Source organism: Coregonus clupeaformis, chromosome 27 (assembly GCF_020615455.1).
Source record: "Coregonus clupeaformis isolate EN_2021a chromosome 27, ASM2061545v1, whole genome shotgun sequence".
In the NCBI taxonomy this organism is placed as follows: Eukaryota; Metazoa; Chordata; class Actinopteri; order Salmoniformes; family Salmonidae; genus Coregonus; species Coregonus clupeaformis.
This window is the reverse complement of record NC_059218.1, coordinates 32,897,826-32,919,503: the sequence shown is the minus strand read 5'-3', so window position 1 is coordinate 32,919,503 and position 21,678 is coordinate 32,897,826. Positions and strand designations below refer to the sequence as shown.

Genomic DNA, 21,678 nt, shown 5'->3' with positions numbered 1-21,678 from the left:
AGTTTTCACCTGTCCAGTACTTGGAGTCCATGAACACAATAAGGGTAGTAGGACATATGAGGCACTAGGGATCGAAATGGTACTGTCTCGCTCTGCCTATCCTTTCTTTGGATTGGTGGATACATCTAATTATTTCAATACTTTTTTGAATATTCGATGAGGGCTGTTGACGTCCACCGCCTGTATTCAATGGAGAGATACTATACTACAGCCTCATATCATGAATATGCATAGTCATCTCGAGACAACTCCGATATAAAGTGTTTTTTCTCAAAGTTGCCGGGATGTGTGCTACTTATATCAGTACACTCGTAACAACCTAAGCATTATGAAACTAATATTTGATCTAATAAACCTCACATAGCAAATAAGCCATTACATTTTTTGTTAACCAAATTAGACACTCATTCATTGTCCTCTATACAAAAACTCATCGCTTGGAGAGCCAAAGAAATTAAACGCCACCTGCTGGAGAAGACAGATTTTTGACAGAGTTGGGCCTCTCGCTTCGCCTCTTCCTCTGTGTACTAGGCCAGTTTTCTGCTGCGTCACGTGTTATTTCGGATGGGCTGTGGAATCAAATCCGGGTTGAAACGAAGTGACTTGAGAAAAAATGGCCGAGAAGAAGAAAGGTGAGAAACAAGCTAGCAACAAATATTTGAAATATAATAAATAATTTAAATAGATTGATCTAGGTAACTATCCACAAAATTGAGTCTTTAATCTGATTGAAAATATAAAAATACTGTCACGCAAACTGCGTGCGTTTGCCTTTCTTTACGTTAATGCACTTGAACACTGTCCTTCAGAAAGTTAACTAGCATGTGCAAAATGTTATGCTAGCTAACAATCGCAGTTAGTTAGCTAGATAGCAAGAGCTCAGTGTGAAATGCGCATCAGCGTGCCTTGTTTGCAAGTCACAACGCCTGCTATTTTGAAAAATGCTGACTAAATCCATGTTGTTCGCAGCTATAAATGTAGTTAGCTAGCTTCCAGTGCCCCTGGTTGTGTTGGTTGGTAGTTAGCTAATTTTAGTAGTTCAGTAGCTGGTTAGCCTAACTACACAACATTTACTACGACACACATTGGGTCAGCAATAACTTAGTTATATAATACTTGGCATTACACCTTCCTTAGCTGATATGACACTTGACTGGTGTGTCGTATAGGGGATAGTGAAGGCCATGTTATGGGACCCTGCCTACTTATTTTGTCCAATCTTGTAGAATTACTAACCACTTAGTTTTCTTCTTCGATGAGGTTTAACGGCGGTTGGCATCGATAAAGGGTGCATTACTGCCACCTACTAGACTGGAGTATAACTCCCTTGTAAAAAATCTAATAAATAAATACATCAACAAATACCCTACCATCTAACTTTACACTCACTAAAAACCCACCACCCTACTCCACTATTCAAATATAGTCCTACCTCAGGCCAACATCCTGAAAGGACGGGACACCACCACACCCTGTAACTCTTCTGACGTCAAGTCTCGTACACCCAAATACCTCTCTACAGCTGCCACCACAACCTACATTTTCTGCGACTTACATTCCATCCCTGTAGTACAGTTGATAACCATTGCTATAAACGCTAAAAATCCAATCTTACTGAAGCATATATTACTTGTTGGCGTATCCCTATGTACTGGTACAGATCTACTACTCACACCACTCCTCTCAGACAATGTCTCTTCTGTTTCACCACACACGCCATCCTGTCTGCGTCGCACCAAACGAAGAGCATCACAAACACAGGGAATCTTCCCCTTCAGTTGGTTAACTTTCACATTTACCGCTACCCTATTAATCACTCCTTTCAATGGCGCCCTTTTCTTGAGAGCAAAACAATTCACATCTTGTCCCCATTCGTTTAACGCGGAGCGCCTGCTCACTCTGACCAACAGAAACACTTATCACCAGACCACTTCTGGTTATCTTCACCGATTCCACAGCACCCAACTCTGGGGGCAAGGGCGCCGGAGAAGATGGCTGCCGTTTTACAGCCCTCTAACCAATTGTACTAATATGTGTGTTTTTCTGCGTTATTTGTAATTTATTTGGTACATAATGTTTCTGCCATCGTCTCTTATAACCAAAAAGAGCTTCTGGATATCAGGACAGCGATTACTCACCTCGTATTGGACTAATAATTTTTCTTCAACGAGGCGGCCGCGAAGGATATCCTACAGACACCCGACAAGGCCCAAATCCCCGTCATTCGCATGAGGAAGAGACAGAGATATTGTGGACGTAGGTCGGGGTGCCTTGTAAGGATCCGACGGCGAGCGAGTAAACTGCCGCTCCCATCAATCCTATTAGACAATTTTCAATCATTGGAAAATAAATTGGATGACATAAGATTACGGTTATCCTACCAACGGGACATTAAAAACTGTAATATCTTATGTTTCACCGAGTCGTGGCTGAACGACAACATGGATAACATACAGCTAGCGGGCTATACGCTACATCAGCAGGATAGAATGGCTGACTCCGGTAAGACAAGGGGTGGCGGTCTGTGTATATTTGTAAACAACAGCTGGTGCACAAAATCAAATACTAAGGAAGTCTCAAGGTTTTGCTCGCCTGAGGTAGAGTATCTTATGATAAGCTGTAGACCACACTATTTACCAAGAGAGTTTTCATCTATATTTTTCATAGCTGTCTATTTACCACCACAAACCAATGCTGGCATTAAGATTGCACTGAATGAGCTGTATAAGGCCATAAGTCAACAGGAAAACGCTCATCCAGAGGCAGCGCTCCTAGTGGCCGGGGACTTTAATGCAGGGAAACTTAAATCCGTTCTACCTAATTTCTACCAGCATGTTAAATGTGCAAGCAGAGGAAAAAAAACTCTAGACCACCTTTACTCCACACACAGAGACGCATACAAAGCTCTCCCTCGCCCTCCATTTGGCAAATCTGACCATAACTCTATCCTCCTGATTCCTGCTTATAAGCAAAAACTAAAGCAGGAAACACCAGTGACTCGGTTATTAAAAAAGTGGTCAGATGACGCAGATGCTAAGCTACAGGACTGTTTTGCTAGCACAGACTGGAACATGTTCCGGGATTCTTCAGATAGCATTGAGGAGTACACCACATCAGTCACTGGCTTCATCAATAAGTGCATCGATGATGTCGTCCCCACAGTGAACGTACGTACATACCCCAACCAGAAGCCATGGATTACAGGAAACATCCGCACTGAGCTAAAGGGTAGAGCTGCCGCTTTCAAGGAGCGGGACTCTAACCCGGACGCTTATAAGAAATCCCGCTATGCCCTCTGACGAACCATCAAACAGGCAAAGAGTCAATACAGGACTAAGATTGAATCGTACTACACCGGCTCTGACGCTCGTCGGATGTGGCAGGGCTTGAAAACTATTACAGACTACAAAGGGAAGCACAGCCGCGAGCTTCCCAGTGACACAAGCCTACCAGACGAGCTAAACCACTTCTATGCTCGCTTCGAGGCAAGCAACACTGAAGCATGCATGAGAGCACCAGCTGTTCCAGATGACTATGTGATCACGCTCTCCGTAGCCGATATGAGTAAGACTTTTAAGCAGGTCAACATTCACAAGGCAGGGCCAGACGGATTACCAGGACGTGTACTCCGAGCATGTGCTGACCAACTGGCAAGTGTCTTCACTGATATTTTCAACATGTCCCTGACTGAGTCTGTAATACCAACATGTTTCAAGCAGACCACCATAGTCCCCGTGCCCAAGGACACTAAGATAACCTGCCTAAATGACTACCGACCCGTAGCACTGACGTCTGTAGCCATGAAGTGCTTTGAAAGGCTGGTCATGGCTCACATCAACACCATTATCCCAGAAACCCTAGACCCACTCCAATTTGCATACCGCTCCAACAGATCCACAGATGATGCAATCTCTATTGCACTCTACACTGCCCTTTCCCACCTGGACAAGAGGAGCACCTACGTGAGAATGCTATTCATTGACTACAGCTCAGCATTCAACACCATAGTGCCCTCAAAGCTCATCACTAAGCTAAGGATCCTGGGACTAAACACCTCACTCTGCAACTGGATCCTGGACTTCCTGACGGGCCGCCCCCAGGTGGTAAGGGTAGGTAACAACACATCTGCCACACTGATCCTCAACACGGGGGCCCCTCAGGGGTGCGTGCTCAGTCCCCTCTTGTACTCCCTGTTCACCCATGACTGCATGGCCAGGCACGACTCCAACACTATCATTAAGTTTGCCGACGACACAACAGTGGTAGGCCTGATCACCCACAACGATGAGACAGCCTATAGGGAGGAGGTCAGAGACCTGGCCGTGTGGTGCCACGATAACAACCTCTCCCTCAACGTGACCAAGACAAAGGAGATGATTGTGGACTACAGGAAAAAAAAGAGGACTGAGCACGCCCCCATTCTCATCGACAGGGCTGTAGTGGAACAGGTTGAGAGCTTCAAGTTCCTTGGTGTCCACATCACCAACGAACTATCATGGTCCAAACACACCAAGACAGTCGTGAAGAGGGCACGACAAAGCCTATTCCCCCTCAGGAGACTGAAAAGATTCGGCATGGGTCCTCAGATCCTCAAAAAATTCTACAGCTGCACCATCGAGAGCATCCTGACTGGTTGCATCACCGCCTGGTATGGCAACTGCTTGGCCTCCGACCGCAAGGAACTACATAGGGTAGTGCGTACGGCCCAGTATATCACTGGGGCCAAGCTTCCTGCCATCCAGGACCTCTATACCAGGCGGTGTCAGAGGAAGGCCCTCAAAATTGTCAAAGACTCCAGCCACCCTAGTCATAGACTGTTCTCTCTGCTACCGCACGGCAAGCGGTACCGGAGTGCCAAGTCTAGGTCCAAAAGACTTCTCAACAGCTTCTACCACCATGCCATAAGACTCCTGAACAGCTAATCATGGCTACCCGGACTATTTGCACTGCCCCCCCACCCCATCTTTTTACGCTGCTGCTACTCTGTTAATGATTTATGCATAGTCACTTTAACTCTACCCACATGTACATATTACTTCAACTACCTCTACTAGCCGGTGCCCCCGCACATTGACTCTGCACCGGTACCCCCCTGTATATATAGCCTCCCTACTGTTATTTTATTTTACTTCTGCTCTTTTTTTCTGAACACTTTTTTGTTGTTTTATTTTACTTTTTTATGAAAAATAAATGCACTGTTGGTTAAGGGCTGTAAGTAAGCATTTCACTGTAATGTCTGCACCTGTTGTATTCGGCGCATGTGGCCAATAAAATTTGATTTGATTTGATTTTTCACCCACCCTGAAACCACAAATGGATCAGCCAAAAGGCAAGGGTCCACTTTTTCCAAACATTTCACTCCTACCAGACTCATCTTTATCCTGACCCTCGGTGCAAGCCTCTGGCTCCGAGAACTTTACCACACCTACCCCCTCCGATACTTCGCCCTCACTCACTTCCATTTCTCCTCCTGTCTTCGATCCGGTGTTCAGCTCACTCTGCTTACACTTTCTACCATTCTTCTTTAACAAACAATCTCCCTTTTCCCTTCTATTTTTAACTGATTCAAGCTCACCCTCTTCCTCCCTCTCCCTCTTAGACCTCTTGCCTCTCGTTTTCCCTCCATTCCTCCTCTGTATTCCAAGTATACGTCTCCTTATGATAATACTGCACTTCTCCTGACATACATCTTGTTCTTGCCCTCTCAAGGGATGCCATTTTCCTTACGGTCTATCACTAACCACGTTTCCATCCACATTTTTTATGCCAGTAAAGTCATACCATATTTAAAAAATCACGACAGCCGTGATGGAAACAGGAAGTTTCGTTACAATTGTATAAATGCCGACAGATAATTTGTTTGTTCGACATGGTGGGATCTTTTTTTGCGAGAAATTGCGGTGGAAACTCCTTTATGCGCAAATAGTGATATAATAGCCATCATATTGAAGTAATCTTGGAGTGTGTGTGGTCCTCCCACTACGACTCGGGAAACAATGCAGTTTATTAGGCTACAGATGAAATAATTTATGAACTTCAGAGGGTGGTGAAAGTACCTGGTGATTATGATGCTCCTTTGCAATAAATATCGAGGGTCTTATTCTGGTGACATGATGGTCGACGCTTGACTGCTGTTTGACAAATAAAAATATTCTTGCTGTCATCCATAATAATCTCATCATGTAGACTAGCCTACCCAAGCACAGCCTACCCGCATAGCCACATGAAGTAGGGGTGCTGTGTGTGTATATGAATATAAGTAGTGCACTGGGCCTTTACTAGTCCTGTATTAGCGACCGATATCGCCGTTTGTAGAGCGGGCAATACATTTATTTTTTATTTTTGTAAAATGGCAGCCAAGCATCGATTATCCTTTGGCCTCTGCATGTCTCCGAAGGCTCCGCAATTGCGTCACACCCTCCATACGGAGCCTCCGTCCACATTTTTGGATCAAGCATAAATTGGCTTTTAGGGTAGGGATGTCCCAAGGATCCCGGATAGCACTGACCTTAAAACAAACAGGGCCAATTCCATAAAACGGAACAAAAGTGTTTCACTATCTATGGTATGCATCAAAAAGGATTTGGTGTCTGCCAGGTCAGTTTGTTTGTTCTTGAGACCAAATCTCTTGACTACTGAGCTGATCACAAGGCTGTCTGACTGAAAGTGAAACTGATGGCCATCTGGTCTCTCTGGGCTGGTCTATTTTAGGCCTCTATTTTGAAGTGTCCAGAGGCCTGGATTTGTAAAGGTCAGTGTAGTCTACTTTCTGGCATCAGACGCAGCATAAGACACACAGTATTTCCACTGTTGGAGGTGAAGAAGAGTCCATCCAACATGCATTTCACAGTGTCCTGCAAGGTCATGTGAGCCATGGACAATCAAGCATATGACTTTGAAATCAATGAAATAATTGGCTATATCAAATTACAACTAGATAGTTACATGGTGGTGGGTCTGACACATTTTTTATTGTGATTTGTTCTTCTAGATAAGAGTGAGGAGGTGGTAGAGTATCTTCTAGATAAGAGTGAAGAGGTGGTAGACTATGCCAAGAAACAGAGATGGTGGAACAAAATATTTGGCAAGAACTCTGGGCCAGTAGCAGAGAAGTATGATGTTGCCACGCAGCTTGCCATTGGTGGAGTGTCTGGCTGGTGAGTCAATCAGTCCTGATTGTGTAATATGAGTAAATAAACGGAAAAGCCATGTGAATCTGCTGCGGTGTTCTACAATTTAACCAGTTATATGACTTGGCAGGTCTCTGTTTGACAGCTGTTTTTCCTCTTAGGTGTGCTGGGTATTTGTTCCAGAAAGTTGGGAAGCTGGCGGCTTCAGCAGTGGGTGGAGGCTTCTTTTTGCTTCAGGTAGGGCGTGACTTCTAATGCTCTGCATCAGTTTATTTTGTTTTGTGTTTGAAAATCCATAGTTCTAAACAACACCTGGCCAACTTATTTACCTACATTTAACACATATTTGACACTCATGTTTCACATTAGGACACATGGAAGTGTGTTATGGCACAACCCCAGACACATTGCCATTATTGGCGGGTGTGATTCATTTCCTTCTAGATTGCCAATCACACAGGATACATCAAAGTGGACTGGAAGAGAGTGGAGCGGGACGTAAACAAGGCCAAGAAGCAGCTGAAGTTGAATACAGAAAAGCCCAGTAAGGAAGTCAGGACAAAAGTGGATGAGGTAAGGGGTCATCATGGTCTACTATAAAATGGTGGATGTTTCCTATCTGATTCATGTCTTATGATCTTTTTGGTGTTGTGATTCTATCGTTTCAAATATGATGTTGAAGCTATCCACACCTTTTTACTCCAGAGTATAAAAGTGAACAATGTCAAAGATATGGAAGCCCGTTCCTATGTATCGAATGGTAGCGGGATGAACAGGCTGTGGCTCGGGTGGTTGATATCCTTGATTATCTTTTTGGCCTTCCTGTGACATCTGGTGCTGTAGGTGTCCTGGAGGGCAGACAGTGTGCCCCCGGTGATGCGTTGGGCAGACCGCACCACCCTCTGGAGAGCCCTGCGGTTGCGGACAGTGCAGTTGCCGTACCAGGCGGCGATACAGCCCGACAGAATGCTCCCAATTGTGCATCTGTAAAAGTTTGTGAGGGTCTTAGGGGCCAAGCCAAATTTATTCAGCCTCCTGAGGTTGACGAGGCGCTGTTGTGCCTTCTTCACCACACTGTCTGTGTGGGTGGACCATTTCAGATTGTCTTTAAACGCTAAGGAACTTCTCCACTTCGGTCCCGTCGATGTGGATAGGGGCGTGCTCCCTCCTGTTTCCTGAAGTCCACGATCAGCTCCTTTGTTTTGTTGACGTTGAGTGAGAGGTTATTTTCCTGGCACCACTCTGCCAGGGCCCTCACCTCCTCCCTGTAGGCTGTCTTGTCATTGTTGGTAATCAAGCCTACTACTGTTGTGTCGTCTGCAAATTTGATGATTGAGTTGGAGGCGTGCTTGGCCACGCAGTCATGGGTGAACAGGGAGTACAGGAGGGGGCTGAGCACGCACCCTTGTGGGGCCCCAGTGTTGAGGATCAGCGAAGTGGAGATGTTGTTTCCTACCTTCACCACCTGGGGGCGGCCCGTCAGGAAGTCCAGGACCCAGTTGCACAGAGCGGGGTTCAGACCCAGGGCCGCGAGCTTAATGATGAGTTTGGAGCGTACTATGGTGTTGAATGCTGAGCTATAGTCTTGATACCATTTGAAAGGAAACACTTTGATGTTTTTGGAAATGTGAAATTAATGTAGGAGAATATAACACATTAGATCTGGTAAAATATATAATACAAACAAAAAAACATGCGTTTTCTTTTTTTTGTTGTTCCATCATGTTTTATGAAAAAATGTATGCCCTCACTAACTGTAAGTCGCTCTGGATAAGAGCGTCTGCTAAATGACTAAAATGTAAATGTGTATAATGGCACAATCATAACTTTAATAATGTTTTTTTTTTCCGGGCTTGGCCTCATAAGCTCATAAAGAACGGGCTTCCATACTATGAACAATGCTTATCAATACTCTGCACAACTTAACCATGCATTGGTGTTTTTTTATATATTTTTTTCAGGTGCAGACATTTGTGAAGAAGAATATTGTCCTCACAGGAGGTTTTGCTGGGGGATTTCTGCTGGGCTTGGCCTCCTAAGTCTACTAATTGAATCTGTCTTTATTTAATATTGTGTCAAATACAAGGCTGAAAAAAGCTTAAACCTAAGCAGCTATCTAGATATGCAAGTAGACTACATATCAATTATATCATATGTCAAACTGTAACTCATAGCCTTGATGTGTGTTTTTGGGCTTATGGGCATGTGTCCATTTGAAAACAGCCATTTAAAATACTATGTTTGTAGTTGAGGCTTATGCATGACCTGTGCACATTTGGTAGGAGCATTGTCTTACTAGTTAATTTATTATGACATTTTCCTATGCATTATTTTGGTATGGGACAGTACTTATTTGAGAGATGGTTTGAAATCCACCAAAATAGGTTTATCTGGATGCATATAAATGTATTCAGTCAGATGGAACTGGCGCAAAGCCCTTTTAACTTGTTTTCCCTAATGTGGGATTTGTTTTGTAATATCCTTCATTTTCTAAATTGTTAAGATCAAGGTTGTATGTGTGTTTATATGTTCCTTCAAACCAAAGGGTCTCAGTTACAAGCAGAAATACATGTATGAGTAAGTACTGTACAAGGGGACTAGGAGGCTGCAGTAATGGTATTACAGAAGTTATATTTTCTTACCTAAAAATAATTGAAATTCCAAAGTGTAATTCAAGGACAATCATGGTGTGTGCATATTAACCATCCCCAACACTAGTGACTTATTTACCAGTGGATGAGGATGCGTGTCAAGTACTTACTTGAGACCAAGGAGTTAGAAAGCCAGACTGGACATCTGGCTTTATAAATCCCTGCTTGAGACTGAAATCTGAGTCATATTTGTTTTCAAGTACAGATTGTGTTGATTATAGTTGCACCATCAAAAGCTGCCGCACAGCATAAAAGATTCCAGTGTACTTACAAATGACTATGGACAATTTGGAAGATATCAATAGCTCTTTGTAGGGAACACGTGTGATGAGGAAATGCACTAATATAAATTCAGGTTTGCTACAATTATTTATCCAATGTTTGTTATTCTCCTCAATGCAACCCTTACCCAAGTACTTAGCAAAGTGTAAAATGTGCAGTTCAAAAGCTTAATGGGTATTTTTTTCACTGTTTAAAATTCAATATTTTGTTACAAACAAAATGTAAAATTCTGGGAGAAGTAATAAAAAAGTGAACTGTCTTTTAGAATGATTTTGTTTGCCAGAGTTTCACTGATAATACAGCTACAGTCAGGGGCGTAACTTTGTTTTAGAAGTTGGAGGGGCATAACTTGGTGGGGGGTCTGGGGGTCCTCCCATTTTTGGTGGCACCTAAAGCTAATTTCCTGCATTTCTACACAATCTAATATGACCCATGGCCCTTCTAGCCATCACTATTTAGAACAACATAAAGTAAGCAAAAATGCCAAGTCATCAAGCTAGGTAAGAGATCATTATTAAATATGTGTAAGTGATTGATAAGACTGAACTAGATCAATGATAATTAAATAATCAATATTGTGTTGCGCCTTTAACCAATAGCCTAACAAATGAACAAGTCTTACAAATAAAGTACAAAGACTTTTGATTGTCTTTATTAATTAAGACATACTCTACATCAAATTTCAACCAGACCTCCCAGCCAGCCCGAGCCGCCTGGACACACGACCCCCACCAGTCTAGTCAATAACTCAACTCTCTCCCCAACACAACTTCCTTCCCATCTTTTTTTATGTCTCAAGGAAAGGTTTGGAAAACAAAAGTTGTATAAAAACACATACACCTACACATTAACACACAGAAACAGTACACCCTCCATATAATTCATATCATAGGCCTACTAGTATTGTAGAGCTCCTTTTACTTGCACACAATATAGCTGGATCGCCCCGTCCTGTCCCTAGGGGTCCACCGCCCTGCAGCGCCCCAACCCAACACACCCCACTCAGCTTTAGTATCTTAGTGAAACATCCATTATTGTTTTCAGGTGTGTTAGGCCAAGGCCAGAGTGACAACCATCTGATCCTGCTCAGATGAGGCCTGACAAAGAATTACATTTAACATTTATACATTATGTCTGCTAAATGGCATATTATTTATTATTATTATATTATACATGAATAGAATCAATGGTTCAACAATTGAAATGACCATTATTCCCAGATCCCAGACTGTAGCCTACCCATCAACTCAAGATGGAACTTTGTATCCATTCACTGATTGCTATAATACACTGCAAAATTCCCCTGAGCTCTGTAGACTGGTCTTCCCTGGCTGTCTGACCCTGCAGGGACACATGTCACCATCTGATCCTGCTAAGACATGATGAGCATAGTGTCGTGTACTGACTGCACCATGACAGTGAAGCCTGTAGAGCTGTTTATACCGTGTCAGTGTATAAAGTAGGGAATAGCTAGGGAAACTGACTGATCAATAACGTTACATTGCTATACTGACTAATAACTCACATTGCGCTGAAAAAACAGAATATCAGTCTTCAATTGTTTGACCGGTGTTTCATCGTTTCATTCAGGTCTAGTGTGATTGAGGCAAAAATAATCGCTGAAGTTAGCTAACTTTGGCTAGCTCTGCTAGCTAATGGTACATCATCAAATGTACTTCTGTTGAAATGGGACAAAACAAAGGCTACAAAACATTTCCATACACACAACAGCTGTTAGATACAGCTACCTGACATAGCTATAGGCTAGCTAGAGCTGAACTGGCTGTGATAGCTACTAGTTTATTGACTTCCTTCGAGAGGGGATGAAACATTAGCTAACGTAAAATGTCAGTTACACTACTAGCTCAGCACTGGGAATAACATAATTTTTCAAAAATGCAATTTCAGAATGTGGGCGAGTGATGTCCCTCCCGTCCCCAGTAAAAGTTGCGCCCCTGGCTACAGTACTTGAACACTGGACTCCATTCCCCTAGGATCATTTACTGTCATTATAAACAACTTTATTACATTTGAAGCATTGTCATTATGTACAGTTTACAAATAAGACCGTTGTCCGGTGTCCACAATCAGCTCACAAATAAGACCGTTGTCCGGTGTCCACAATCAGGTCAGGATGCACCTGGGCGTTTAGGCTCTGAAGACTTCTGTTCCCTAGCGAACCCTGAGCAGCAGATGGAGTTCTCACCTGCGTGCTCACAGCACATACGCATAGCTCTTATCACATCCTCGCACCTGCTCTCTATGTACTTGTTTGCTGGAAGACAAAGACAGCGGGCTTGTAATACATGAAACCCAATCAGATATATCAAAAGTTATTCACGTTAGAAATCATTTAAATAGATAATGTTGTGGAAAAACCTCACCTTGTAAACACTTCTGAATTGCGCATGCTTGCTTCTGACAAGGATCTTTCTGTGGCATTTTACCACTATCAAGAAAACACAGACATGCAAATATACATATTTGATTACTTGGACAACCAGCATAAACTATTAACCACCTGTACATATTGCAATTATCCTACGATATTAAACTGTCATGATTCTACACCTGTTTGTTCTTCAAGAGCTCTACAAACGTCCCCGGAATCCCGGGTGTTTACCAAATGTCATCCGACTGGATTGGCTGCCCTATGGACTTTGCTGATTAAATTGCAGATAATTATAATTACATTATTTTGTAATGTCTATAAATGTATTTTCTGTTTGTGGATAACGTACGACTGTATAAAAAGTGTATGATTTTGTGGGCTAAGTGGTAAAATATAGCTAGGACCACATGGGGAGAATCTCGATTGCATTCTCCTCGCGTCCTCTCTCCTCGCCTCCTTCTCAAAATCCATTGGCTGAGAAATCCACAGGTCCCGCCCCTCTGATATTCTCCTCCAATGGGAAGGAGGCGAGGAGAGAGGCCGCGAAGAGAATATAATTGAGATTTACCCATGGACTAAATCCGCCGCCTTGCAACAACGGACTGTTATTGATGTAACACACGTTTTGATACGGAAGTAGCTAACTATCAAGCTAACTCTAGCTCGTGGAGTTTGATAAATAGCTAGCTAATCATTTATGTTTTTTTTTTTAAAACGAGGCAGTTATAGTTCTATAACATGGCAGTGAGCGCAGTTCACCTCGAATCAGATGCCTTTTTGGTTTGCATGAGTCATGCATTAAGTACCGAGAAGGAGGAAGTAATGGGACTCTGCATCGGAGAGGTAACGTTTGCTAGCTAGTTAACGTTAGCCTTTTAGCTAAATAACTTTATCAATCAATCAAAGTTTATTGGTCGCGTACACCGTTGAGCAGATGTTATAGTGGGTGCAGCGAAATGCTTGTTACTAGCGCAATACAGATAGATAGATAGATAGATAGATAGATAGATAGATAGATGGATGGCTACATACATTCTAGTATGATTAATCAGGCTGTAACTCACACTTGGTATATACAATTAATTGTGTATATTCCTGCCTGATTAGTCAGACTACATGCATGCATCCCTTGTTGTTACATTCATATTCTCAGTTGGCATATGTCCCCAACTTCGTATAGTGAGTGACACATTTAATTGATTCTAACTAGCAACCCTGCTAAGTATTCTGCTTTCTCAGTCACCTGGTTTGTTTACACAGGTGGATAACAACCGCATCGTCCACATTCATTCTGTTATTATTCTCCGACGCTCAGACAAGAGGAAGGATCGCGTGGAAATCTCGCCTGAGCAGCTATCTTCAGCGGCTACCGAAGCTGAGATATCCTTTGTGCAACATGTCTCATTCATGAACTTAAATCTCTGTCTTCTGGTGGTGTCTTGCAGGATATCAATGTGACCGTCAGTGTCATGGATGTCACAAATGTCACTGTGACAGGTAGAGGTCTCATAGGATTCCTGAGGACACAGCCATTGTATCATTTTGCTAATCTATTTCCTTAGTAAGAGCTACAGGTTGGCTGAAATGACTGGACGGCCGATGCGTGTAGTTGGTTGGTACCACTCTCACCCCCACATCACTGTGTGGCCATCACATGTGGGTAAGAACCAGAGCACCCCTCTACCACATCAATTCCACAACTTTAGATTTCACTGTCATGGCAAACTGTTTCAGTCGGTGTCTGAGTCATTCATTTTCTACAACAGATGTAAGGACACAGGCCATGTACCAAATGATGGACCAGGGCTTTGTTGGGCTGATATTCTCCTGCTTCATTGAGGATAAGAACACAAAAGTAGGGTTTAAGTGATAGCAATTTAAAATATAGAAAGTTATTTTGATATACAAAGGGGCATTGAATTAATTAAATGATTATTTTCTCTTAGACCGGTCGAGTTCTCTACACCTGCTTCCAGTCTGTGCAAGCCCAGAAAGGCTCTGAGTAAGTGTGCCCCTGTTTGGTAACCACTGTTTGCAGTAAAATTAATATCCTATCCAGATCTCAGTTAAACAAAATTAGGTGTTATCTCCCTCATGACTACTAATTAGAGGAAGATTCAATTGATTCAGTCCTTTTCAAAGCAGTTGTCCACAAAAAATAAGCCATTTAATAATATCGGCACAAATACTGAATTGCGTCCCTGATCTGTGTTGATAAAGGTACGAGAGAATCGAGATCCCAATTCATGTGGTTCCGCACGAGGCCATTGGGAAAGTGTGCCTTGAATCAGCAGTGGAGCTCCCAAGAATCCTCTGCCAGGAAGAGCAGGATACCTACAGAAAGATTCATAGGTATGTAGCCTCGGAAGCCCAGGGGTGCGTTCATTTTGGTTCAACGTTTGCTTCGTTGCGTGACTGTTTGTACTGAATGATATGTTTCACCAAAACGTTACCTGGAAACCCAATGTTGAATTACATTGAATTCTATGTAGGGCAGAAATGAGCGTTTGAATCAGGAAAGTTTCTTCTCACGACCTCTACAAGCCAGAATGTTAAATACAATTATATTTTAATGTACTTAACCAAGTCCGTGCAGTTGGTCATTTTGGCGTTAGGAATGTGAGACAATATATCCACAGGAAAGTATAATTACATCAACTTTTCAAAGCGCTGGTAGTGCATTCAGATTTCTATCACCTGAAGCATGTGCACAAGAAAAGAAATACATGCACGAGACACATCCATATTTGCCGAGCTCGTGCACATGGTTCTTGTGCGCATGCTTCAGGTGATAGAAATCTGAACGCACTACCAGCGCTTTGAAAAGTTGATATCATTATACTTTACTGTGGATATGTCTCACATTCCTACCGCCAAAAGGACCAACCGCACGGACAACCGGTAAAGTACATTAAAATATAATTGTATTCAACATTCTGGCTAGTAGAGGTTGTGAGAGGAAAATGTACTCATTCAAACGCAAATTTCTGACTGACGTAGAATTCAATGCAATTCATCGTCAGGTTTCCAGGAAACCCAAAACGGTGCACACCATTCTTCAACAGCCTTTAAGGTACATTTGGTGGTTGTGGTGAGCTGTGGCCTGATCAATATGGGTGTGACCATTTTCAAATGGCAAAACTCCTGCAGCACACCATACACAATTGCCCTCTGGGCCACCATAATCATGTCATTCATCAACTGGTTGTTTAGTACAGTTCCATTCAATTATTTAACATTCAACACTGTTCTGTCGTACTGAACGCACCCCAGGCTTCTAAAGTTTTGTTCGAAAGAATGGGGAAGTTCTCCTCAGGAAGATGATAAAAAGGGGTGGAGTCTAGATGGAAACTAGTGATGCATTGAAGGTATTTGATTAAACTGGCCTGGGTTGCACCGGGCTATGGCCCGTCACATGACCGGGCGAAGCCAGTGAGGGAGGCGCTCCCTGGTACCTCTTTTTTGGAGTGTGTTGAGCCCCCCTGCAACTGCCTCTGCCACACTGAACAACACATTTCCCCTTTGTCTACCATAATATACAAAATTGTCATGCTGCAAATGCAGGACTCAGGGCAGCTCATTGTGTATTGCTCATTGTTAATGGAGTAATTTAAGTATTTCATTCCTTTGCAGCTTAACTCACCTGGATCCGATCACGAAGATACACAATGGTTCAGGTTGGTGTCATGTATTTGTTGACAACTGATATTTGATTGTATCAGCATGCACATTTTAATATCACAGACAGTGCAGCTGTCTTGACTGTGCTTTCTCCACCTGACGTGTGTGTGTGTACGTTTCAGTGTTCACTAAGAACCTGTGCAGTCAGATGTCTGCTGTGAGTGGTCCCCTGCTGCAGTGGCTGGAGGACCGTTTGGAGCAGAACAGACAGAGCGTCATTGAGCTGCAGCTGGAGAAGGAGAGACTAACTCAGGAGCTGGCAACCATGTGAGGGAGAGGTAAGGAAAATACTAATGTTTCTGCAGTGCCATACACCTTCTCACACGAGGACAAATGACTAAGGGAATCTCATCATGGCTAACTGAACTGTGGACGTGAAATTTAAACCACCATCTACCTGAATCTTTCTCCATCTGAACAAAGTTTTCGCTCTGAACACTTGTCTTTGCCTCCCAATGCCACCACACACCTTAGGGGGTGTTTTCCTGTTAGGTCATGCTCTGTGTACTACTAAACGCTATACTGTATTTTCAAGAACATTGTCACTCCCAGACTAAAATGTAGTTTTTAAAATTCACTTTAGTTCCTTGGCACTGAGCATTTGATGCGTTTTTCATTTTCATCAACCTATATTTATGTTTTGAATGGAAGGTACAATGGACCTTGAGCATGAAAGGATGTCCCTATGTGAATTGACAATTTTTAAAATGTGACGTAGTATATCCAGGTATTTGCTTATTCAAGTATTTTATGTTTCATGCTTCTTTATTTGTGCTCTAAGTCATCTCCTTTGACACATATATCTGATTGCTTGTAGTTATGAATGTTTTCATGAGTTAGTTCATGGAAATGTATTGCTATTCCAAACCATTAACCTGATCAGCTCCTGCAGAGTTTGAGTTCTATGTGAGACTTTTGGTCAGAAAAGCTCAGAATATGTTGGTTCTCTTAGAATGGCAGTACGAGAGGCGGTTTGTAATTAAGTATTTCATATGAGGGAGGGGTGGTGGAGGAGTTGGGATATTACTCTGTTTGGTTAATACAGCATTTTTAGCTAAACGACGTCTACATGTCAATTTATGTCTGTATTTTGGTGGAATCATCTTAGCTTATTTAGCAGCCAATTGCATAGTCATCGTTGTGCCTTGTTATGCTTGTATGGGTTCTGTTTGAGGGATTAAACAGCCCCCCCCCACCGAGTCGTACTTTTTTTTTCTTGATGACTCACTGTCTTAAATATTTGTGTCAGTTGATTGAAGCCATACCAGTTCCAAATCTAGGCTACACCACATTCATATGCAGCTCAAATTGGGTGAGCAGTCATTTAAATATGACTGGCTTCAGAGTCATATTTCAAACATCTACATACATTTAATTTTTAGTACAGGAATAGGTCTGCAATCTACCAACAGCACGTTTTGATGTTGATTGGTTAGAAAAATCCCACATTTTCAGATGGCCTGGTTTTGTGTGTACAATAGAAATGATGATTATTTTATTTTTTAGCTTTGAAAAAGATTGTCTTCTGACCTTCTCTGAGAGTTGCTATAGGAACAGCTCTGCCCATCTGCTGGAGTGGTTCAGTATTCTGAGTCATGGTGCTGCTGCATTCACATCAGGCAGAGAGAATGAGCAATTTCCTGAGAGACATATCTTCATTATGGACTTATTCAATGATACCTCACAATGCTGAAATAGCCTTTAGTGAGGTGAAAGAGTTGGTATGTGAAAGGAACTATAGGGGGCCCTGTTAGCAGTAATACCAACCCAAAATCAGTGACATAAGCACAAGGCATCATGTATGGCAGATGGTGTAGACGGTATTAATTTTTTGTTAAAATTAGATGTAATGTCTCTAGAGCTGACTTGAAATCTGGCAATCTAAATGCTTTGGCTGTCATCCTAATCACTATCACAACAATAATCATCCTCATTACAGCCTCAATCATTTTCAAATGTTCTATGTTATTCCTCTAGGTCGAGGCATTGTCCTCCAGCGATACAAGGCTTTCTGCATCTCAAAAATACAAACAAAGACAGCAGATGCATGCTAAAAAGGTACTGAGGCTGGACTGGCCAGATAACTGAAGTGAATATTATGTGCTGTATTCTCACTTGGTCTCGTGTAATCACATTTTCATCAACATCCCAACACACAGATGCTCTGGTTCTCTGCGTATCATAGCATTGCTAATGTGTGATGGCATTCCCTGCATCATTCACTGTGCATCCGAGACTCTCTAGTATAGGGATGGAGGGAAGGGAACCCATGATTCTCAGGAAACTGAGGTTGGGTGACAGGTTGATTATTAAAAACTGCTGACCCGGAACTGCGTCTGCACCAATGCTGCCTACTGTAATTCATGGTGACTTCTGCCTCAGCCCGGCCAAGGTTATATAGAACTGTGATATACTGTATTGTTTCAGAATAGATACATGGCTAAAGTCATCCTCCGTTAAACCTTTCAGATGACTTTTTAACGTGCCACAGAAGGGAATGCTGTTTCAGGTGTCATACGCTACCATTGCCACAAATGAAGCATAAAAAAAAGTGCACCAGGCTGTAATTTGTGGTAGATTTATTCAAATACTGTCATTGCAATTTAATCCAGAGGGGAACATCTATTTGCATTTCTTTCAGTGGGTGTATTCCAAGCAATAAATTCAATTTTATTGACCTCAGATGGTGAGGGTTGAATGCTTTTCAGATTGGATATTTTATTATAATAATAATAATAATAATAATAATTTAGTGGGTGCTTATTTGTTCTATTTCACACAAGTGTGTATTAATAGGCATTTGTGAATTGGGGAAATGTGTTTTTTGCATATCCCAACTCTCCTTAAGAAACCCTCGGAGAGGGGTCACGGCCAGGGTCAGCCATTATCAACGGCGACCCTGGCGCAATTAGGGTTTGCTCAAGGGCACGTCAACATATTTTTTGACTGATGACTCTCCAGTTTTCAAAGGTTTGTTTATCTTTTCTTATTATTTATTTTTTGTCTGCTATTGCTATGGAATCCTTGTGCGAGACCAGTGGCCATGACATCATCCCATTTACAGTAGACAGCATATCTTTCCATCCCCCAAGGACTCAAGCATAGGACAGTGGTTTGATGGAAAGGTCAAGATAAAGCTGAATTAATAATAACATGCATCAGCTGTAATTTGCTCTGTGGATGGAAATAACCACATTGTCATAGCCCATTGTTTGTGCTGGAAAAACTGGCCTTTCTCCCTAAGCACCCCCAATTCTTAAAAAAAAAGCCAGAGAAACTAGGGCTAAAAATCTGTAAAATATGCTACAATACAACAAATAAAAATGTCCATATGAAATAGAGGCATTGAAAACCAAACATACACCACTATTACTGACCCTTTTTTCTTTTTTTTTAACCTTTATTTAACTAGGCAAGTCAGTTAAGAACACATTCTTATTTACAATGACGGCCTACACCGGCCAAACCCGGACGACGCTGGGCCAATTGTGCGCCGCCCTATGGGACTCCCAATCACGGCCGGTTGTGATACAGCCTGGAATCGAACCAGGGGTCTGTAGTGACGCCTCAAGCACTGATGCAGTTCCTTAGACCACTGCGCCACTCCGGAGCCCCTGTACACACAAATGGGTAATTTGCATAAACATCTTGTTTTTAGACTACTATGGTCCCTACTATGGAAATGGTGTGGATGATGAACATAAGAGAACAGTACAGTACTCGATTTCAAACAATGGTATTTCCACAAGGGGGCAGTGCAAGCCTACTTACTGTGATGTTTACACATCAAGGGGTCTTTTCTGCTGCTTGCATGACATGCAGGCCTGAATTTTCATCACATAACTCAACACACCATTTAAAAACGTTGATTACTTTATCTTACTAGATCCTGTACGTTTAGCACATGTAGGTTGCATGTACTCTCAAATATTAGCTTTGCACATGAGAATAAAAGCGACAAAAGCACGGACTGGATCTGGTTAGTCCTATGGACTATTGGCACTCTTATTGTTAAGCCTCTCTGGTTGTGGAGGATGTGAAGATCTAGAGAAAGTGACACCACCGACATCATAGCAGTTCCCCTCCCATAATTTCTGTGTTTATTACTCCTGGCAGAAGGGCACTTTTTATTGAGTGTGAAGAGAGGAATGGAGTGAAAAACTGCAAGCCTCTATGAATCAGAGTGGAGGGAGGACAGGGTAGGGAATGGGAGCTGCGGTGGAAGGCCAGCCCATGATGGGACACAACAGGGTTAGGGCTACAACAGGGAGTATCGGGAGGCTGGCACACAGGTGCATTTCTGGCTTCAGGGTCTTGATGAACAGTCACGTCCCAGATAGTGACAGTGCTTTATGATCTCTGAAATAGACAGGGGCCGATCAGACACTGTCCTCTGCACGGCCGTACGCAAACGCACACATATACACACTGCTCCTAAAGCCCCTTAGTGAAAACCTGAAGCCACTGGAAGCATACACAGTAAATTTTGAAGTGTTAAAGTAACACTTAAAGAGTTAAATTTAACACTATTTCTGAGTGTATATGGTCCCACCCTGAAATAGTGTTAATTTGACTCTTTTCATAGTGTTAACATTTTAGAGTTAAATTAACTCTAAATAGAGTAAAAATTTAACACTCGCTTACACTGAATAGTGTTATTTTAATTTTACACTAAAGGTTAAATAACACTGGAGAGTGTAAATATTACCCTTGGAAGAGTTAATCATTTACTCTTCTAAAATAACAAATCAACTCTGATTGAGTTTGATTCCAGTCCAGTTTAACACTGCATGGAGTTGACACTCAAGGTTAAAATAACTCTGATAAGTGTTGATGTTACACACTATTGTGTTGATAATTGACTATCTTGCAGTGAAAAACAAGCTCAAATAGAGTCAAATTCTAACACCGTATAGTGTCACGGAAATAAATCTCAGCAGTATTCATTTTACACTTTTTTAGTGTCAAATTACACCAAATACTCCATTAAGTGAGTAAAAATCACAACTTACCACAAAATAATGCATTTCAAATTTTTATTAACAGCTCAACTATGTCAGGCTAAAATATATTAAGAATACAAATCCCTTTTTAAAACATTGACCTTAGGTTTCCATAAAATGGCAATAGGGAACAACATACAAGGAGGAATCTGTCGTTCCATACTTCATTTGAACATCAAAAGGTTTAAAGTAACACAGTTCAGTAATGTTGATCACCTTTTGAACCCTGTCTGGATGCATCCTGACCTTAAAGGCATAGTAATGGTAATCAAAACACACTGTTTCCATCAGTTTTCCACAGAGCAATACACAGTCATCTTTCACAGCAATAATTTTGATTTTACAAAATACAGGCATCTCAAATGCTACCTCAGTACAGATAATGAAGTCACGGCGGTACTCTGTACCATGATGTTTGATCCACTTGGCAGAAAACACACTGGTAGACAATACAGACCCACATTTTAAAGCAATCTGGACCTTCTTTGAGCTCACTAAGTGTTACCATCTTCCCGAACCTAAAGTTAATCTTTCCTTGC

At 42.1% G+C, this 21,678-nt stretch overlaps 3 protein-coding genes across 5 annotated transcripts in view; 2 read left to right on the top strand and 1 right to left on the bottom strand.

Moving 5' to 3' along the window:
* Positions 1–532: 532 nt before the first annotated feature.
* On the top strand, positions 533–10,322 carry LOC121541814 (FUN14 domain-containing protein 1A). The gene is made up of 5 exons (XM_041851126.1): positions 533–632; positions 6,992–7,157; positions 7,292–7,367; positions 7,575–7,703; positions 9,092–10,322. The coding sequence occupies exons 1-5, from the start codon at positions 614–616 to the stop codon at positions 9,167–9,169; spliced, it is 468 nt and encodes a 155-aa protein (XP_041707060.1). The 5' UTR covers positions 533–613; the 3' UTR covers positions 9,170–10,322.
* Positions 10,323–12,059: 1,737 nt separating this feature from the next.
* Positions 12,060–12,761, bottom strand: cmc4 (C-x(9)-C motif containing 4 homolog (S. cerevisiae)). Its single transcript, XM_041850177.2, has 3 exons — positions 12,635–12,761; positions 12,448–12,512; positions 12,060–12,338 (listed from the first exon to the last, which is right to left on the bottom strand). Exons 2-3 carry the CDS (start codon positions 12,503–12,505, stop codon positions 12,193–12,195), a joined length of 204 nt encoding a protein of 67 aa, XP_041706111.1. The 5' UTR covers positions 12,506–12,512; positions 12,635–12,761; the 3' UTR covers positions 12,060–12,192.
* A 313-nt stretch (positions 12,762–13,074) lies between these two features.
* Positions 13,075–21,678, top strand: part of brcc3 (BRCA1/BRCA2-containing complex, subunit 3) — a 58,700-nt gene continuing 50,096 nt past the window's right edge. The window contains exons 1-9 of one of the 3 annotated variants that reach the window (XM_041851123.2): positions 13,075–13,298; positions 13,716–13,835; positions 14,028–14,115; positions 14,222–14,310; positions 14,402–14,457; positions 14,676–14,807; positions 16,089–16,132; positions 16,259–16,414; positions 18,114–18,834. In XM_041851123.2, coding sequence (XP_041707057.1) covers positions 13,194–13,298; positions 13,716–13,835; positions 14,028–14,115; positions 14,222–14,310; positions 14,402–14,457; positions 14,676–14,807; positions 16,089–16,132; positions 16,259–16,407 — 783 coding nt within the window. In that variant the 5' untranslated portion in view covers positions 13,075–13,193 and the 3' untranslated portion in view covers positions 16,408–16,414; positions 18,114–18,834. Of the gene's footprint in view, positions 13,299–13,715; positions 13,836–14,027; positions 14,116–14,221; positions 14,311–14,401; positions 14,458–14,675; positions 14,808–16,088; positions 16,133–16,258; positions 17,336–18,113; positions 18,835–21,678 lie in introns of those variants that run through there. The other 2 variants (XM_041851122.2, XM_041851120.2) reach the window with 2 other exon arrangements.